The sequence below is a fragment of the Malurus melanocephalus genome, unplaced genomic scaffold (assembly GCF_030028575.1).
Source record: "Malurus melanocephalus ecotype Western Australia unplaced genomic scaffold, MMel_1.1 scaffold_251, whole genome shotgun sequence".
Taxonomy (NCBI): domain Eukaryota; kingdom Metazoa; phylum Chordata; class Aves; order Passeriformes; family Maluridae; genus Malurus; species Malurus melanocephalus.
This window is the reverse complement of record NW_026623483.1, coordinates 195,921-216,210: the sequence shown is the minus strand read 5'-3', so window position 1 is coordinate 216,210 and position 20,290 is coordinate 195,921. Positions and strand designations below refer to the sequence as shown.

Below are 20,290 nucleotides of genomic sequence, written 5' to 3'. Positions count from 1 at the left end.
TCTTTTTGTTTCCCTAGATGCAGGTGTGAGTATTCCCTTGATTTTTACATTACATCATCTGTGAAATGCTTCGCTTTGTCAGAATAACTTAAAAGAAAGCAGCAGTGAAGTTTTTTAGAGATCACAACAGCTAATGCAAATACTCATCAAATCACAATACTGGATCAGTCAAGAGGAGAGAGTTTTGACTATCTGTGAGAAGCCACTTTGCAAAACAAGATATGTATCATATCACAGAAAACAAGAAAAGAAACTATTATCAGGCAAATGTGATAGCCCAGAGATGTCAGCAATTACATACCAGCTCCCTACACATAATGGTTTAATTAAAGTCGTGACTCTGCTCATCTATGTAAAATTAACAAGTCCTCACATCTTCGTAGGCTGAAACTTAAGTGTCTCCTGTGCTCTCCTGTATCTGGCACATCAGTGCAGGGTTGTTCACCTGCACACAAGCCCCTTTGAATAAATAAATGGTTATTGGAAAATAGCATCTGTGGGATGATGGAATTTCTACATTTATAGTCATCTTGGAGCCAGGTGACAAGCAGGCACAATAAAAGCTGAGGGACAGCTTTGTGGGAGAGCACTTGATAAGTAAGACATGAATTCAAGTCTATGAGCACTTCAGTCACATCACTGCCTGAGTTCTGTCCCTGGATGATTTTTCTTGCTCTCCCTGGAAATTCCGCTGAGAAAGTTTAGTCAGAGAGGCAGATTTGTCAAAATGATTCAAGGAAATTACTTAAAAGCTGTGAAATTTTTTCTAGCCTCGTTGTATTGAAGCAGTGGGCTTGATTCTCATCCCAGAGCTGCTATGTGCTCTACAGACTACTGGCAGACAAAATATAACCCCACACTTGCTGACCTTCTTTGTCATCATGTAGACACAGGGCTGTAATTTAAACATTTATGTGGAAGTTATTTGTACGAAGAACAAATTAATGTATATAAGATTAAGCATAAAATTGCATATTTGATCAAAAATTAGGTTTAACTTCTAAGCAATTCTTAATTTCAAATCCTGCCCCGAAGCACCTGAAAATATTAAAGCAATTTTTTTTTCAGAACTGCTTTAAATTTACACTCCTCCTTTCCACATACATGCCTGCATGTAAAGCTTCTTTTTTGTCTCACAAAGGGAGGTCATCATCATTGTTCCACCACTATTTGCATAAGGAAAGAGACTTGGACCTGAGGMTAGGGACTGAATGAGCTGGCAAATCAAGGGTGGAGCTGGATAGAGAACCAAGAAGTCCTGTTGGAGTCCAAGCCTGATTCAATAGGCACCTTCTCATCTAGCTCTTCTCCTGGCTACATACTGTCTCCCTAGGCAACTACAGATTAGAGAAGAGACAAATATCCTTGTATCATGAACCGCAAAGCAATGACTTGAGCTTGGATGCAGGAAAATGTCAGGGAAAGATTGTGAACTAGCAGTTGAAGCGGAGGCGTTGAAGTCAGGTGCTTCAGGTTCTAATTTTGGYTTGGATCAGCCGTTTCACTTCTTACTTTGGCTTCCCCTCTGCAAGATGGAAAATTAGGATGCCTATGGCTGCCTCCAGAGGCTGGATTGTCTTGCTAAGGCCAGGACTGTCAAATCTCATATTCTGGATGATGCTCTGTTGACTTCAGATTTGGTGCCTCTACCTCTTTCACTTCTATCTCCCCACTGCTTTTTTTTTTTTAGCCCTTGCAGGCAGAACAAGAGCAGAGTCCCAGCAAAAAATCTTGGGATTGCTGCCAGGTGGGAGCCATCCCCTGTATACCCTGGGGCCTTCCACCGTAGCATCTGATGTGTGAAATCTCCTGGGCTGCCCCTTGGGTGATGCAGGGTGTCTGTAGAGGTAGTAAAGTACACTGAGTAGAGTTATGGCCCTTGTGCAAAGCACTTCCACTCCTGCCTAAATTAGGGATGCAGTTTCAGGGCACAGACAGTAGACAAGTGCTGGAACACGTTTAGAGAAAGGCAGCAGAGCTGGAAAGGGTCTGGCACACAAGTCTGATGAGGAGTGGCTGAGAGAGCTGGGGGSCTCCTTTTCCTGGAGAAAAGGAGGTTCAGGGGGGCCTTCTCACTCCCCACAACTCCTGACAGGAGTGTGTAGCCAGGTGGGGGTCAGGCTTTGCTCCCAGGGAACAAGGGACAGGACAAGAGAAAATGGCCTCTAGTAGCACCAGGGGATTTGGATTGGATATTGTGGAAAATTTCCTCATCAAAAGGGCTGTGAATCCCTGCCACAGCCTGCCTAGGGCAGTGGCRGAGTCACCATCCCTGGAAGGATTTAATAGATGTGTAGAATTGGCACCTGGGGACATGGGTTAGTGGTGGCCCTATCAGTGCTGTGGGAATGATTGGAGTAGATGATCTTAATGGGGTTTTCCAACCTAAATGATTCTATGGCCCTGCTCCGTTGTATCTCTGTGCAATGTCAGCCCAGGCATGGCTCTGTGAGGGAACAGCAAGAGGTGGTGAGAGCCAAGTGATGATCACTACCTCAGCCCGGCCATCCTGGCTTTGAATGAACGAGCTTCCAAGGCTGCAGGTGCGTTCTCTGTCTGCATTACCCGTTAAATCCCGGCTAAATAGGGCTCTCTTTTTCAGGAAGCACCACCAGGTCCTACTGCCCCCGTTGTATCAATCAAAATCGCTACCACCTAAATTCAAGTGTGTTTGGAGAGCTCCTCCTTCCCAGAGCCCTTTCCCAGGGCCGCGGGGAGAAAGGCGGCGGCTGCAGCGAGCAGAAGGCGAGCTTACGATTATTTCGGGTTTTAAGGCAGGAGCGCTCGGGGCTGCGGACAGTCCGGAGGAGCCTCCGTGCTGCCTTTCCACCCTGTCACCCGGTTTCGGGGGGCGCCAGGGCCCGGCAGCCAGGAAGATTTCAGCGCGGGCCGGCCCCGGAACGGCCTTTGTTTGTGTGGGCCCGGCCGTGCGCCGGGAGGGACGGAGGGAGCGGCGGTACCGGCCGCATCCTCCCACAGCCCCGCATCCTCCTCCGCCTCCGCCGCTCCGAGCCGCCGCCCAGATCCCTCCTCCCGGCTCTCCGCTCCCTCCTCCCGCCTCACGGCTCGGCCGCGCAGGGAGTGGCAGGGCGGCCGCCGGCCGGGTTCGCATCCTGCGGCGGCACCGAATCCCCTGCCCGGCTCCGGCGGGCAGCCCGAGGGTAAGGGGGTCGGCGGGAGGGACCACAGCGCCCGGCCAGCCCGCGCTGCAACAAAGGAGGGATGAATGGAGAAGGTGCGGGAGGAGCCCGGGCAGCGGGGATGCGCTGCTCGGTAGCGATGGGAGGCTCGGCCGCCGCGCGCATTGTCCTTGGGCTGGGAAAGGCACCGAGCATCCTCGGCGGGCCGGCATCCCGGCTGTTCTCAGGCTGGGCAACACCGGCACCCGCCGCTGGCGAGGGGGGCTTCGGGGCTGCCGGGGGTGCGCACCCACCTACACCCCCAGGCCGGGTGCCGGTACTCGTGGGTCACGGCAAAGGCGCGGGTGGAGCGGCCAGGGAGGCAGCGGCCTGACGCCGTAGAGATGGAGSTGGAAGTGGGTGTCAGCATCCATGGCTTGGTGCCAAGTGAGTTTTGGGTTTGAAACGGGAGGAAAATTGTCTTTTGTCTTAGCGAAGCTTTACTGTTTGCTGGGTTCAGTCTTCTCATTCCTTTTTTCTTGATTAACGATCCAGATATTGACATAAACCACATCCTGCAGGATCTGATGTGGGTTTTGTGTCTGTTGCAAGGAGATGTGCTTCTGAGGAAGGCCCAGGCTGAGCTGCTGGCATTGGCACGGTGCTTAGGTTAGGAGCAGCCAGGCAGATGTTGCATGGCTCTGCCCTTTACATCTCCTGACACGAAACAGCAAAGGGCGTTTGGGGCAGCATCCAGGGATGGAGGCAGAGGCATGAGTTGTTATCTCCACAGTATCCAGGCAGGCTGCAKTGGCGTTTTGGAAGTGCTGGGAGACAAAGCACTGTTTCAGCATCATGTTATGTGCTGCCCTGTTCAGCATCAGTCTCACAGGCCTACAAACCTTGTCTCAGAAAATCATCCTGTTGGAGTGGATGTGAAGTTTCAACAAGTCTGTCCATTACTGCTGGCTAGAAGTGTTTCCTTGAGGGTGACTTGCAACTCAAGAATTGGTCTGCCTGTGGACAGATATATTTGGGGTGCCTGGTCAGGCTTGTTGGCATTAGTCTCTGCCCAGCTGCCTTCTAACAGGATTCCTCTCCCCTTCAGTGCTCCATTAGTCAGCACAGGCCTGTCATTGGTGGGSTGGTGATGCTTTTGAACATAGCACAGCTCCTGATCTTAAAGTTGCATCTGAGATAAGGAATTTAAAGAAACTACCTGCCTGTGTAAGAGCCTGCCAGGGATTATTAGGAAGGAGGGAGTCTGCATCAAACAGTTGTGTTCTCATGAAAGTTGTCACTGCCTGCCAGAAATCCCTGGGWGTACGGCACTTCAAAGGCTCAGCTCTGAGACATGGCACAAGTGACAAYGTTAGCACCAGCCACTGCAGCACGGCAGGGAGAAGCTGTGCTGGAGCTTGTCTATCATCTCAGGAACATTTGTGTGGGACTGCCTTCAGTTAAGGGAAACCTCATGTGTTTCAGATGATGCTCTCGGGATCAGTATGGATGGGATTATCTATTGAGGCCAAGGGTTGGTATGTGCTCCTCTAGCCTTGGAGGAGCTGCCATAATCTACTCTGGCAAGGAGCAGTTCCTGGTCTGTTTCCTCTTTCTCCCCATTTGCACTTTTTGGTTTGGCAGAAGAAGTGAGGAAGAACCCAAAGCGGGGTTTTCTGGTACCAAGGGATGTGGCTCTGTAAGAACACCCAGGCCACTTCTTCCCTTTTGCTGCTGGGTAGTTAAAATGGGATGGCATGGAYTCCATCTCCTGATTGAGGATATTTGGAAAATGCTGCCTTTGCCCATGAAACTCAGGACATTTTTTTTTTTTTGAGAGGGTGTCATAATCTATGTATAAAGTATATTCCGTACCCCAGGTACATGGTGTTGGTACCACTTTGCAGAGAGTACACCATGCACAACAAATCTTTWMAAATATTTTTAAAGCTCTGGGAAAGCCCAGGTATGGGTACCTCAACCTGCATGTGACTTGTTGCTAGCCTATATTAGACACTGGTGTGCACTTAAATATAGAGATATCTATATTTATAGAGAGATCTATTTTTTCATAGATGCCTTTTATAAATACCTTGTGATTCTTTTCCTCTCCAACTCCCAAGGGCTCTGAGCACAAGAATGACCAAAGAAGTTGCTAACATCAGTTGAGAGCATTATCTTTTTCCTCTGTTGCTGAGTTAAATGCCCCCAGTAATCAATCTCTGGTTGTTGTTCTTTTATCACTGTTCTTCTGATATTTATAGTAGAATTTCAAGTCTTGTTAGACAGGGARAGCACCTTGGCTGATAGTACTGGTCATGTCAGACTCCAGCAAGACTTGGCTTTGTTTTACTGGTCAGTTTTCTAAAACAACGAYATTAAGTTGCTGAATAAAGACAAACTGTCCAAGCTCACCTTAGAAGCCCAGGTCACAGTAAGGAATTGGGCTTGGTCTTTCTTGTGTCCTACTCTATTCCTGTCTTCTCCCTGTGGATCCTTCCCATTCTGCATGGAAGCTCTTGTCTCCATGGCTGACATTGATGGCACAGAATTCTCAGTGCATCATTGTACAAACTCTCTGTCTGCAGCACCCCCGTGCTCTTGGAGCCTTTCCCTGCTCTGCTGAGAGCAGTCTGTGTGCTCTGTTGAGTGTTGATGCTAARCAGGACAAAGCAAATTCACTTCCCTCATAGCTGGATTTAATTTCTTGCTGTTATATGATTGTGCAGTAGCTCTTGTTGTGGAAAAATTACTTCATTGCATGTGACTGATTCTTTCTGCAATATTCCCAAAAAAAAGATCCTGTTGAAAACCCTTTTAAATAAAACCTACAACAAACTCACAATGTTTCTGCATCAGACTTTTTGGAAATCATTTCCATACAGTGATACAGTTTTTATTATCCCATGCTAAATAAGTGAAACTCTGTCTATGAAACAGCCATGGTTGGTTCAGATGGAGCATAAGCAAAGAAAGATATGTGAAGAAATCAAGCTTTGTCATATTTTTTGTTGCTTTTTTTTTTTACCCCAGAATGAAGGAATAAAATAAAATGCTGACTTGGATTGGAATTGAAAATAAGTGATACTTTCCTTTAATATTTTTTTTTTTATTGAGCTAATGTTTACTCACCTGCATAGTTGCAGAGGAATGTGGCACAGACCAGCAAAATTCCATGTTGCAGGTTCTGAGCCAGTCATGGATTCTCTATCTCGTCATCCTGGTCTGCTGAAGCACAAAGGGAATCTAAACTTTGGTTTATTTTGAGAGTTYGTGCTCTGAACTCTGTGTTGACTCCCTTGATAACTCCATTTGTGCCTGGGAAAGCCAAATTACTATTTTTGAAAATATTTATATTCTGTGTCTATAAAATAAACACTTTAGATGGACTTCCTAAGTCCTTTGTTGGGTTGGATATTCAGGGAGACAGTGGTGCCATCTCTGCCACTGTTTTTCTAGTAATTTTGAGAAAAATATATTCTTTCTATCTCTTTCTCCCAAGTACAAAACAGGTGTTGGAGTTCTGACCTTCTTTGAGGTTTATGAATGAAATGCACAAGGGATGTTGGGTATGTGAATCTTGGAACTCTTAAATGCCTTTTTGGCCCTTATAAATCCCTTTCCTGTGCTTTCATACATGCTTACTTAAAGAAGGCAATGCAAATTAAATTGTATTGCCTGCTCTTGGTCGAAATTAATTTTATTCTATTTTACTGCATAACTTGCATATTGTAGTAAAGACCACATAGATATTGGTTACACTGGGAAGACTTCACAGAAACTTCAAGAAATCATCTGATCCATCTGTCTGTTCCAGGTTGGATCTGTCTTCAGTTGTCACTCAAGACAGTTTTGAAGATGTTTATTTTTCAAAGAATAATGTAGCAATGAAGGAGTTTGGGTTCTCTGGGCACTCTGGCTCAGTTTGAACTCTTTCTGTAGTGCATGTCTTCCCCTTTGYTTTGTTGTTTTCATTGTCACTTTATCTGCCTGTTTGTACAAAGGACAAACTTGTTTCACTGACAAAAACCAGTATAATTTCTTTTGCAGCATGAACTTCTGCAGCACATCCTCTGATGAGGCAGGAAAAGCTTCTGGCAATAGTCASTGACAAAGGGTTTCTCCTGTTCTTCTTCCTTTGGCATATTCCTCTCCCCTTTATCTGTTGCATCGTGCTCTGACAGCTTCTGTGTCCCCTAATTAGTGCTGGAAASTTTTCAGGAGCCTGACAGGCACAAAAAGCAGCTGCCTGTTGAAACAAACTTTCCCACCCTYTGCAAACACTGCCATTCATGACCTGCAAGTGCCTCCCCTGGATGCAGGGACTGTCCTGGCTGCAGAATAAACCTCCTAGAAAAAGAGGCCTCTCCAGTTGTATTTAATGGGCTTTTTAGCCTCATATTTGGCTGCTGTATATCACTGTACTACAGGTACTGTGCTGTCTCAGTGGCTCCTGTCAGCATGAAGCTGACCCTGGTGAGCTTCCTCCTTGGCTATATTTAGCTTTTAGCTGTTTGTTTTATAACTGAAATCCTTACTATGCAAATTGGAGCAGGTCAGTCTGCAACCTTGGATGAGTGCCTTTTCTTTTTCCTCTGGACTTTTGTTTCCCAGCTGGTAAGGTTGGCATTTTTAACTGATGACCAATCCACCAGCCATCCCTAATGGAGATATAATGATGGACAACATGGCACAAAAAGGCTGGCTTGTGTGGAATATTCTGGTGAGACACAGGAAGCGGATGTTTTGCCTTTCACTGTTCATCTTTTATGTGTCTGTTTATGCGGCCTTTTTCTGGGGTCTGTGYAGTAGCTTTTTGAACTTGCTGAGTCTCATTCATAGGAAAACTTTGTTTATATGTGTACATATATTTATGTATATTTCTAGTAAACAATACTGGCAATATCAATGCATTTTGCAAGATTAATGTTGATGTCTCTAAAGCATCTGCAAGCACTTTTCCCCTTTTTATTKCTGAATCTCCTCAGAGGACATTGGCTAGGTGCCAGGAAGATGTGGGAGCACTTCCAGCACACTTACATGGGAATGTCAAAGTCAAATGGTGCTTTTTAGTGATCATATGATTCAGGTTTATAGAGTGCCGTGATACACTCTCTCTTAGGGTGCCAGCAACTTTGATTGCCATTGTTAGGAGTGACAGCTCAGTTTTTGCTCTTCCTTTTTGGTTCAAATAGRACCAGTTTGTGTTAGAGATGTTTTGCCAGTGCTCTGCATAGTGATGTAGGGAGGCTGCTTCTTTTAAGGGCACTGTACTTTCTTGGCTAAATGAGATTATACCTTTACCTCTACAAAATCATGATTTTGGCTTTGCTTACATTAGCAGTATAGAAACAGCCTGTTTCTGTGAGAAGTGAAGGAACAGCCAGGGACACGTGGTGACTCTAAAACTCCAGCTGGAACTTGGAGTGCTGTGTATGTGCAGGAATATGGTGGGCTGATCCTTCTCTCCTGCCTACCTGCTTGCAGGCTGAGTTCATCGCTCTTATCTCCAGAGATACAAACCATTAAATCYTGCTTTTATCACTGATCTGTCTATCCAGACCCTTTCCTTTGGGCTGCCTGCATCTTCCCATCACGGACTGCTGTGTGTGCTTCCCAGTGGCATGGCAGCACATGGATRGAGATGCTGATTGAAACCAGTCTATGGAGCAGTCCAGCTGCTGCAGGGTCTCTGCTGCTGGGGGAGGAGGTGGGGATTGGCAGCCTGTCCCAGATGTGGCAACCTGTCTTGCTCCTGCCAGTTTAACAGATCCTGCTGGAGTGGGCATGTTCAATCTCCACACCTCCTATGCAATCTGACTGCGTAGGGTGGGGCTTTTTCTTCTCACTCCCTAGAAACTTAAATCCTCAGCCTCTGCATGTATCACCTACTATGGAGCCATCCTCTGGTGCTGATGTGGCTTAGTGCCCAGAGGCACTGAGCTGGGATCTTGCCTTTCTCCATGTGGTGCAATMCAAAGTAAACTTTGGCTTTTGCAAGGCAGGGTGTGAAGTGTGGGGGAAAAGGATCTGTGTGGCAGAAGGAGATAGCATATCAAATTGGATTTTACTTGTCAACCTTATAACTTGCCAAAATCATTATTTTGGTCATTGACAAGGATATAATTTGAATATGATAGAGGTGTAATTTGATGAAGACAGGCTMCTTCTTGTACTTCAAGGTCCATGAGCTATCCAAACTCCTGAGATTACAGGTGGTAAATTAAGAAACTTCATTATTAACACATACTGGCCAAAAGCAAACTCTTCAGATTACTGTTCTTGCCTGCACCACTGATTGTGGTGGGAGCTGTGTGGATATGTCAGTGTGAATGAGGACTGGCAGTGTTTGTAGAGAGGTTCAGGAGAACACAGCAATTAGTGCACATAGCCCAGAGGTCGTCTGCTTAAGTGGGAAGCTGAGTTCAGACTGGTGAATCAGCAGGGAGAAGATGGAGGGTGCTCCAGGGAGCAGCTGTGTCCAGCATTGCTCTGTTGCCATCAGTACAGCAACAGGAAGCAAGATGCTTGTGTAGGTAGAGGGGATGGCATGTGGTGTCCCAGAGGGAGAGTGGGTTTGCTCCTCCTGAGTGTCTTTGGTTTGGTGACCCTCGATCTCTCAAGAGGTGCCAGTGGTGTAACCTCTTGGTCTGCYACCCTTCAGTTCACAGATTGGTACTGCGGGTTCCCATCCCTCTGTATGTTGCAAGGACATTRGTGACCACTGTGGAAGAAGGAAGGAGGAGTCCTGGCTGTCAGTGCTGTGTCTTAACTATGGCRTGATTAGARGTTCCRTTAGGTGGTSTTTAAATGTCCCTTCCAACCCAGCYGGTTCTATGATAATCTGTATTTACTTTTTATCTTCCCTCCTGTTGTATCTTAACACCCAGAGTGGGAAGGTGCATTAGTTATTCTTTAAACTTTTGGGAACAGTTGCTTTGTTTGAAGGAACAAGATGATGTTAGCTCATTATATTTGGCATAAAGTTTATTCCTGGCCTCGTGAGACATCGTCTGGGGTGCAGGATGCACTTTGGGTTGTCCATGTCTAGAACAGACTGAATTCAAGTRAGGAGGTTTGGAGAAGGTCAGCTGAGATGACTCAGGAACTGGTGAGTCTCATATCTCAGGACCTCTCAAAGGAGACCATTGCTTGCTCAGAATGGCACAGAGAAGGCAGATAAAGGGCAAAGTTGTCTGCTGGAAGTTGAGCACAATGGGAGGATGTCAGAACTGTTCAAGGGGCACAGGAGGTACATGGGCAGAAGGTTGCCTTGGATAAATCTGGACTGGCARCTAGTGGGGGGTTTCCTGGGCAGCGAAGGCTGAAACTGCTGGGAATGAAGTATCTTGTACAGTGGTTTCATAACAGATGGAAAGGGGCTGCGGCAGGTCAGGGTTGGGTATTCCTATCCTGCGTCTGTGCCTGAGGTTTTGGCAGTTTGTTGAGTGGCAGGGTCAGATTTCCATTTGTGTGACACTGTTGTACTGGGGTTGTTCTGAAGAGGTTCTGTAGGAGATGTTACACTGCAGTGGCCCAGGAGAAGGCTTCTGTCTGGTTCCTGCTGGAAAGACCAGGTCTCCATCACAAAAGGGATTGCATTAATGGGGTGCCTTTTCCTAATGCACTTGAGAGTGTGTGTAGACACTATACAGCATTGTGGAGCACAGCGAGGACTTTAGGGGCAAGCCTAGTGTGTCCTGAGGTACACCAGAAACCTATTGCATCCTACTCTTATTTTCTTTGTTTTTGACCAAATCATCCACAGGTTTAAAGCGGTACAGCTGCAATGTCATCAGACAGGCTGATCTGCAGAGCCTACCTTGTAAAAAGGGTGAAAAAATCAGGGCGGAATGGACCCAGGTCCTGATTTTGTTTCATAATCAAAGTCCTGGACAGAGGTTAGATTATAGAAGTGCACAAATTAAAATATATGTGTTAATCTGACCTCCAGATAGTAACAGATTAAGCGCCAGGGTGCTTAGTGCTGTGCTTAATAAGCAGTCAAAAGCTAGGGAATTCCAAAAGTTCAGATCCTGCTGCAGCTGTGCACAGCATGCATAGCATGGCTGGGTTATTGTACAGCTCATATTTAATGAAAGAAATTGTTTCTCCAGTAGAAAAACACCAAGCCATTATAATGGAATATATGTGTCATGAATAATTGTGTTTCCTACACTGTTCCTGCTGCCTCATGTTTCTCTTCCAGATGCTGTTTTTGACAAGTAAGACTTTCTATGAACAGGGAACTTGGATTTTGTCAAATCCTTGTGAATTGTAGAGAAATCTCTACCGGAATAGAGTGGCCATGAATCRAGTCTGAACTGACCTGCAGGACAGCAGTTGTGAAACCTCTGTGTACATTCTGTTCCCTTCCTGTGTGAGCCTGCAACTTTGGTGTCATGCCCCTATGAATCTCTGCAGCAGCACTGTCCCCTGCCMCCAGGGCAGAACTCCAGGGAACAGAAACTCATGCAGAACCAAGACCATCCCCGGGATTTTYCCCACAAATTAGAGATAGTTTTGCTCTGCAATTAGTACAAAATTGTTGCTATCTACTGTATCAGTCCTCAGTAGGCTTTTTGCCTGCATGGGGAGCACGAACTCGTAAGCCAGTCCATAATTACTCCCCATAATTRCGTGATGACTTCCTTGAATGTACTTTGGCTTTTTCTCTATGCATTTTGCCTCAGGATTTGCATTGTGGTTTTTAGAGTGCAATAGGAGGGTTTTGCACATTCTTCMTTTTAAAAATCTTGTTTTAGAAGTAAATCATGGGATGTTTAGTCTATCACAGAGGTTAGAATTAGCTTAAAAAATACCTGAGCTTTTAAATAAAAGGCCTCTAGGCTTTCTCTTGGCTTTCTCTGCTAATTATTACAAAACTTGAGTGAGCAGGAAGACTAAACATGGGCTTCTCTAGAGGTTAACAACACTTCACACTTGTCAGGGAAACTATGTAGTAACAACAGAGCTTTATGACTGAAAACCTATTTGAATTCTTCAGCTGCAAGGGAGAAAAGAACTGATGTCTGACAGAGAGTACTAGGTTTTCTTGGTTTTCCCTACATATAACTGGAAGCAGTATGCTACTTTCATTCCTGCAGTACTCGCTCTATGGGAGAAGGAATGGTTTTCTTGGAAGAGGAGTCTGACCTTAATTAAAAATGAGCGTCTCTCATTTCCTCTATCCTTCAATTAAGTGCAGGGATTTACTCCTAATCTGCCACGCGCTTCAGAAATGAGTTTCTGGTGGCTTGTCAGAAGGAGTAACTAATCAGAGAAGTGAGAAGGCGATGGCACAATTACCTTGGATCAGATGGAGCATCTTAAGGAGTTAAAAGCTAAAATTGCCTTTTCTTCTCAGCATAATCTCTGTCTCTATCAGCAAAGCTGCAGTTTGGCATTATCAGATCCTGTCTCTGATCGGATTCATTTCCTGTCCCTTTCACAGAAGATTGAGCGCTTCAAGTCTGGCCCTTGGATTTGGATTTCAAGGCAAAATTCTGTTCTTGAAATCCCTGACCCATCTTTGCTGCATGGTCAATGTTGTGAGGTTTTGAGCCCCCAAATCATTACTTGCCCTTGTGCCTGGTATGGGGCACTTGACAGTAATATATCCACGAGTAAGAACTCTAGGAGATGAGGTTTTGTTTTTTCTCAGTTTCCTGGGAGTGTGGAAGGTGCAGAAAACCTTGGAAATATGGAATGAATGCAACCAAATGCTCAGAAACAAGAAATAAAATTACTTTACCTAATTTAAAAACAAAAATAAATCAGTRTCTTTAGGCCAGTAAAGTTTTTATATAAGGCCCATTTAAGAAATACCAGATTTGGKTCTGAAAGCTTTTTGGCTTTATTCTGTGTGCTTATTGAAGTGAGTGCAGAGTTCCTTCAGTGATCAGGGCATCAAATTCTTCTCTAGCATTTTATTTTTAGGGAGACATTGAGCTTCACATATGGTTTTGAGCATTTACAGTGCCTGATGCTGAAGATTTCTGCMCTTGGTTGTGGTGTTTTCAGAGGGGGAAGGCAAGGGTGGCTCTCAGGCTTTTCTAAAGTGGGTTTGCTCTTGTCCAGAGTCCCAGATGCTCTGACAGAAATCAGGGGATGAAACTGAATAATGATGAAGAGAATCACAGAGATCAGGGGATGAAACCCAGAAATCTCTTGGAGGCCAATGCAAGAGCCTTTGTGCAGAGTGAGCCACATGACAGCCTTGAAAAAGGCTGAAACTCTGCTTGCAAATATGCTACATCCCAAACCCTGGTGCTCCACATCTGTAGCATGAACATGAGGAAAGATGGAATAGTGTTTAAATAATGGCACAAGGAATTGATTCTGAAAAAGTTGTCTTAGGTGGGAATAGGTAAAATTGTGCTAACCTTTTCCTATCCAAATAGTTGTCTTTGAAGTCAGCAATTATTTGCATAAGTCAAAATTCTTTTTTAAAAAAGTGTTGTCCTGCTTCTCTGCATTGTTGTTTTTCACTAACCTTTTGGACAATATGATAATACTGATTTCCCTCAGTCTGGTAATTAATGCTGTTCTTTACCTTTATTTTCTATGGGCCCCAGCCCTGAAAAGGTATGTGTATTTCTGACTGAAAAAATTCAAATTTCATTTCTWACATGTGAATTTTCAAATTTAGAAAATTAGAAACCTAAACCTAGATCTAACTGTTACAGCAGTGTTCAAGTACAGCTGGCACCAATTCTACATGGGTCTGCTCTCATTGTGAAATCCCTGTGCCTTGCCCAGGCTGTCATGTTGGGTAAACATTTCTTACATCCAGATCCAGCCAGAAGGATGCACCAGGCACAGGATGGGGTCCAGGCTAACTCAGTCTGGTGTCTGGAAACCTGTTCCTGTGTCTTGCAGTTGTTGCACTCAGTACGTTGAGGTGAAGAGATCTTTATTTTGTGAATATCCATGAGGGCATTCCTCTGGGGAGTGTGCTGGGTCTGTGAGTCTGCTTTGTTACTTATGCCCATCTTGAATAGGATGTTATTCCACGTGGCAAGCAAGTATTCGTGTGCCTTCTTGAGGGTAAGAGGGATGAATGAAGCAGAGAAGCTGTGGRTAAGCTGTATTGCCAGAGACTTTTTCTTCCAATCCTTGGTTTGTGTTATTTCTCTACCACATTTATGAAATAATTGACTCTAGGCACTTCCAATTGTTTTTTTTAATGTGTGCTGCTTTGATAAAATTATCCATGATGCTGGCCAGACATATCCATATATATTGCTTCTGACGAAAGGTATTTTTTGGCTGTACATCTGTACTTAGTTGAGAACAGTTCCCCTTTTTGAATCTGAGCCTATGTGACTCACATTTGGCTGTCCCCTTTTCTGATGGAAAGATGGAAAAAAGAACATTTTGGTCATTTGAAGCAGGCTTTCATATTGTGCATTCCTGGGATGCTTTCCTTGGTTGTGGGAACAGACAGAACCATTCATCCCAGAATGGAAAGATTGCAGGAAGAATCTAGCAGAGTTGTAGAAAATGCTTGTCATCTGTCATAGCTTGGAAAAGAAATAAATAAGCAGGACTGGTGGCAATGGAGTATCCAGAGGAGCAGATATGGTTTTCTTTACAGTGTGACTTGAGAAAGTCACATTTCCATGAAGTTTTRCAGGAAGGCAAATCTTACAGCTTGTACAGGTAATGTGGGGGGTAGGAATGATAAATAACATAGAGAATAGTTCAGTTCCCCTGAAGTTGCTGGATAGAGCTTAAAGACTATTTCAGCTGTTTTCGGTATCAGAGAAAAAAAATGTCTCTTGCTTCTTATGTCACATATTTGCCTGTGTTCAGCCTCTACTGCTGGAAGCAGATTTTTCAGAACAGCTAGGAACAGGTTTTTCAGGAGAACTCTGCTAATAGAGCCTGTTGGGAAGCTGAGGGTTCTGTATGGGAGCTCAAGAGCAGGTTGTTATCTCTAATGGAGCAGGGCAGTGCCCTGTGGAGATACTGGCCTGTGTCCCAGGCCAAGGATATTTCTGCAGCATAAAAGCTGCATCACTCAGTCAGGAGATAATGTGGGACTTGGATGGTTCAGGCAGCATTGCTTTGGGTGGAGAAGATGACCCAGTGGTTTCATTTGAAAGAGCTCCATGTTCAGAGCTTCCTAAAAATCTGCACATATATATTTGTGTCGAAATGAGGGAGAAACTGAGGACAGAGAAGGAGTATCTGTCCCTAGCAGCAAGCACAGATTTCTTTCAAAATGTCCCAGACATTTATTTTTACCTGTCTGTTACTAAAAAACTGCATTTCTAGTAAAATTTACTCCAATTCATTCACACTTTTCCCGGTGTGATGAAGACTATGCAGAGGTGTGCTGAGGCAGCTGTCCCTGGCTCTGGTCAGCCTACAGCTTGTGACAGTGACACTTTTGATGGATGAGTTTGCCCCATCATACCCTCCCTGTAAGCTGGCATGCAATGGGCACAGCCAGGCAAGGCATTGGTTGTGATTCCCGTGGCAGCTGAGAAGTTTTTGAATCTGCTGTGACTCTAGTGATGTGGCCATGAACTGGTTGTGGTGGTTGTATTTCAGGATAAAAGCAGATATCTGCTCCAAGGGGAGCATCATTAGCAGCTTGTGGAGTTCATTTGCTTTTAGCATTTATGTGTTGAAAGCAAATGTGTTGGTGTGTTTCTGGGAGAAATCTTTATATGGTGGGAATACACTTGCTCTTGTTTCTCTTGCCCATGTAAAAACATCTAGTTGTCCTGAGAAAAAGCAGAAAATCACAATATCCTGTGATGAGAGTGGGCAGCTCACCTTCAGGAATAATAAGGTGGGGAGAGAGAATGAATTGAAGTTCCTGTCCCCTCAAAGATGGGCAGCAAAATAGAGGAACACGCTAAATTAACTGTTCCCAAAAGTTTATGTGGTTCAGGCTTCAAAGTTAAGGATTCAGAGACTCTAAGAGAAGACTGAAAAGCTGTAAAATCTTCTTAGTCTTCTGGCACCCTTTTCTGCTTCAATTCTTCTCTACTACTGTTTTTTTCCTCCCGTGTCCTTTTGTCTTTCCATCCACATTCCTGGTTAATTCAGCCAGCTGGTGTGGAAGCACCAGCATCCCCAGATTGCTTAACTCTGAGTACAACATCAAACATTGTAACCAAAATGTAGGGCCAAATAATAAGTAAATTCAGGAGTAAGGGCGTGTTGTGAAGAGGGCAAACTTTCAGGCTGAAGGTGATGGATTGAGATCTCTAAGTCGAGCACATCACCTTCCAGCAGAAGTGCTAGAAATCAAGTTGCTCTGTAAAACCAAAACTAGCCCTGGGCAAAATGTGTCATGTGAGATGGAGTGGGCGGCAGATCTGATAGCTTGACAAATAAAAGGAACCCAGCTGATCAATATTTCTCACCTCCATATTCAGTTCCTTGTCTCCCTATTTTATGCTAAACAGAACTGGAAGCTGCAGCCTCCTGTCCAGCTCTGTCAGCATCTGTTCCTCACTGGCTCTGTTKCAGGGAGGCTGTTTTTTCTCTTCCTTAACAAGAGTTGCTTGCTCTTGTCTTGTTRTTTCTGCTGTGGGTGATGTGATTGGAGCATCCTGCCTCTTGTAACCAGCTCTGAATTCTGTGTGACGTGAATGTCTGCAGGTGTCAGAGTCCACCCCAGGTACTGAACACCTTTGTGGACACATGGGGAAAAGCCCTTAATCCCTCAGTTCTTTGCTCAGACTCCCTCTCCAGGATGTCTCTGCTGATCCCTCCTTTCTTTGTCTGTTTAAGCTGATGTGGGATGATTTACTGCTCTTCAGTGTTTCAGATATTTGTGAGCCCTCGGGAATACAAATAGTTTGGAAATCTCCTTGTGTTTTTCCCTCCTCTGTGTCTCCTTGCAGCTTTTCCTGGAGCCCTGCCAGCCCTCTGCTCGCTCTGACCCAGSCTGTGTTGAAGTCCTTACTCATGCCTTAATCACTTCCTGTCCCATTATTGCAATTCCCTCCTTGCAGCATCTGTAAATCTTTGCTACACTGATTCTCAGGGGTGCTGCCTCCTTCCTWGGCCCAGGACACAGGTCTATGTGTCCCCTCTTTCTGGCTGGTCCTTGGATTGCTGTCCTTGCAATTCCCTCTGCTGTTAGGTTGGCATTGTCCCTGGCTTGCTCTGCTGCCTCCTTTCTTCCTCCACATCCTAGCATGCTTGCTGCCAGCTTCAGCTTCCTTTTGGCTTGATATACTCAATTTTTTGATTATTTTTCTGTATTCATTAGGAATGTGTTTGCKTTTTTTAAAGCAACTTAGCAATTTCCTTTATTTTTCCTTTCTTATCACAAAACTGTGCTTGTTGATGCAAGATCCTTGCAAGGAATTTKGAGGTTTTATTCCATTTGCCTGCTGGGAAGGGAATGACATAAGGAAGGATTGTGAGTTCACTAATRAATAGTTGGGAGAGTTATGCTTCAGTTTTAGGAAGTTTTGGGTGGGCTTTTTCCATTTTTCTTGTAAATCCATGCAGTCAAATGTGCTTTTTTTCTGTGATAAGTTTTTGGATTTGTCTTTAAGGAAAGGAACTGAAAGTCCCATCTCAGACACTGGCCTCATCCTTCCTTCCCCTGCCGGTTTGGAGAGGCTGCCATGAAGAATGATGAAACTCAGAGCTGTGCATTGAAGGTGGTGCCTTTAGTCAGGATTCTGACATCACAACGGGGGCTTGGCAGGKGCTGAACTGAGGCTTTAAAACTTAAAACCAGTCAAAACCATTTTAGTTACTCAAGTYCCAAACTGTATTTAAATTCTTGTTTAATGGCTCTGGGAAGTTTCTCAGGACTCAGAGATTGAGGGRAAAATGTAACATGAAGATGGGAGATGAGAGAAATTATTTACCCTTGTTTTATAGGAGAAGAAATGAAAGATTCTGTCTGTTCTAGGGCTGTGAGGACAGAGCTGGATGCTGCTTTCTGGGAGCCTGTCCACATTCTCCCACTCATTCTCTATCTGATTTCTTTGTGCTCTTCTCTCCCAGGTGTGTGACAATGGAAGAAGAGGTGCACCATCGAGAAGCCTGAACAGTGACACCAGGACAGTTCTTGAGACACTGGCARTAGGAGCCTGAGCTACAGGAAACATGTTGAAACCAAGTGGACTTAAAATCCCGGGCAGGGCTGGGAAGCACTCCAGCCCCGTGGGCCGGGCATCAGGGACAACTGCAGCTGCTGTCACCACTGGCTCAAAAGAAGGTAAGGGCTCCATGCAGGGGCATGGGCTGACCTAGGTGATTGCCTGCCTTGGAGGCAGTGGACTTATGGAGCCAGTGTTCCATGGGATGTGAAATTCCCCATCTGTATGTAGGCTGATGGATCAAAACAAGTCTAACAGGGTGAATAAATGGGCTCCCTCTCCTAAGTAATGCACAAAACAGGCAAGAGAGATGGATCTCCTGATGTTTAGGGCTGACAGAGATACCTGTGCAGATATTGAATGGTAAGGGCTGGTAATTAGGCAGATGGGAACCTCCCCCATGATCTTAAACACTGCCCTGTAGCCATTGCTTCTGGCCTGTGAGAATGTGGCAGTAAGAACTGAGCACTTAAGGTGATTTGGCCTGTGCTGATTACCTCATATTAGTGCCTTTGTTTAAACAGAAACATTTGAAGCCACAGGATTTGGATAATGACTTACCCTCACATACCGACACATGCCTTGCTGTTGTTAATCTATACCCAGTGTATACATAAGCTATGCAGACTGCTATTATCAGAATAATTAACACTTCAAAAGCAGTTGAGGGTATATTTTACTAAGGATTCAATTTTCTGGCATATTGGCTGGTGGGTTGTTTTTTTTTATATATAATTTAGTAAATATTCAAGATGGGAGTTTTGTAATGTTCTTCATTTCACTTTGTTAAAAAAGACTTTGTTCTTGCTTCTGGGAAAACACATCAGGATGATGTCTATCTTATCAAAACTTGTACTTTCACCATATTACACTTTCATTTGAGAAGGTCACTGGTTGCTTCTTTAGTCACTGGTTGCTTCTTTAGATCTGTCAATTTCTTGTCCTTATAATTCAGGCCACTTCCTACATGCCTGGTTACATTGCTAAGTGTTTCAGTCCCAAAAACATATAACATTTAGAGAATCAGACAAGCCTTTTAACTCTCAGACAGTATTTTTAATCAAGGGGATAATATTGGTCAAAATTTACTTTAGCTTGCTTGGACAAATTAGTCTGGGATAAATGGTGCTGCAAAATGAGGGTCACCAGACAGTGCTGTCTCTTGCCAGAGTAATGCAGAAGTGTTTGTTATTTAATCAAAACAACAAAAAAAAAAAACCGACCCACCTCTGAGGTTTGTGTTTGTTTTGGCATATTGGGATGGCCATTCAGGCACAACCTCTGCACAGGATGTTCACACTCAGACTCAACTTGCTGCTGAACCACTGACTGTGCTCCATTACTACACATCAGGGGCTATGCTTTGCTCATGGATTCTTTCAGCTGAGCTCTCTCTTCTTTCAGTGACCAATAGTGTACACCTCAATAGTGTACACCTGCAAGGTCTTGTTTGAAGGGCCAGTCCCTGCTTGAGGTCATGGGCAGAGTTTCAGATCCTTTGGTGTGATAACAGCACTATAGAGGTTAGAGAGGCACTGCTTTTCCTGGCTGAAGACTTCACCCTATGTGTGGAGGTTAACAAATGTTTGGACTGCAATTTTGTGTGACTGGGTTTTAATATTAGACAGCCTGATTTCTTAATTTTGTGCCCTTATCAAAGATACTGAAGTATCATTTTCTTTGTTTGCTTGAGGGAAGTGTAAATTGACAAAGGAAAATTTTAATAGGTTTGGCTGTGTATTTTAAAGTTATTYCTCTGACCTTGTGTTTCTGAATTTCCCTGTTKTTTCTCCATGCCCTCAACYATRATTGAGAAATGAACCTGARCTCCWGTGATGTGCCTATTTAGCTCCCAGWTGTGATTCTMTCAAGRTGCTTCTGTCTGRATTTAKAATTGCTCTGTGGCATGGAGTTGCTTTTAATCACATGAAAAACACCAAAATGAGGGAAAAGACCTGAGGCCTGTCTTCCCCCCGGAGGCTTTGCTGCGGCATCTCAGCAGGCACATTTGGTACACGTGTTGTGGTATGAAAGGGTCAGTCAGCAGTGGTGTTAGGCAACTTCTGGGCTGAATGCAACGCCTGT

At 44.6% G+C, this 20,290-nt stretch overlaps 1 protein-coding gene across 4 annotated transcripts in view; it reads left to right on the top strand.

The window, feature by feature from the left end:
- Nucleotides 1-20,290, top strand: part of CLIP2 (CAP-Gly domain containing linker protein 2) — a 90,759-nt gene that overhangs the window by 10,565 nt on the left and 59,904 nt on the right. The window contains exons 1-2 of one of the 4 annotated variants that reach the window (XM_057375534.1): nucleotides 2,465-2,543; nucleotides 18,111-18,324. In XM_057375534.1, the coding sequence (XP_057231517.1) occupies nucleotides 18,213-18,324 (112 nt within the window). In that variant the 5' untranslated portion in view covers nucleotides 2,465-2,543; nucleotides 18,111-18,212. Of the gene's footprint in view, nucleotides 1-2,464; nucleotides 2,544-2,848; nucleotides 3,162-18,110; nucleotides 18,325-20,290 lie in introns of those variants that run through there. The other 3 variants (XM_057375536.1, XM_057375533.1, XM_057375535.1) reach the window with 3 other exon arrangements.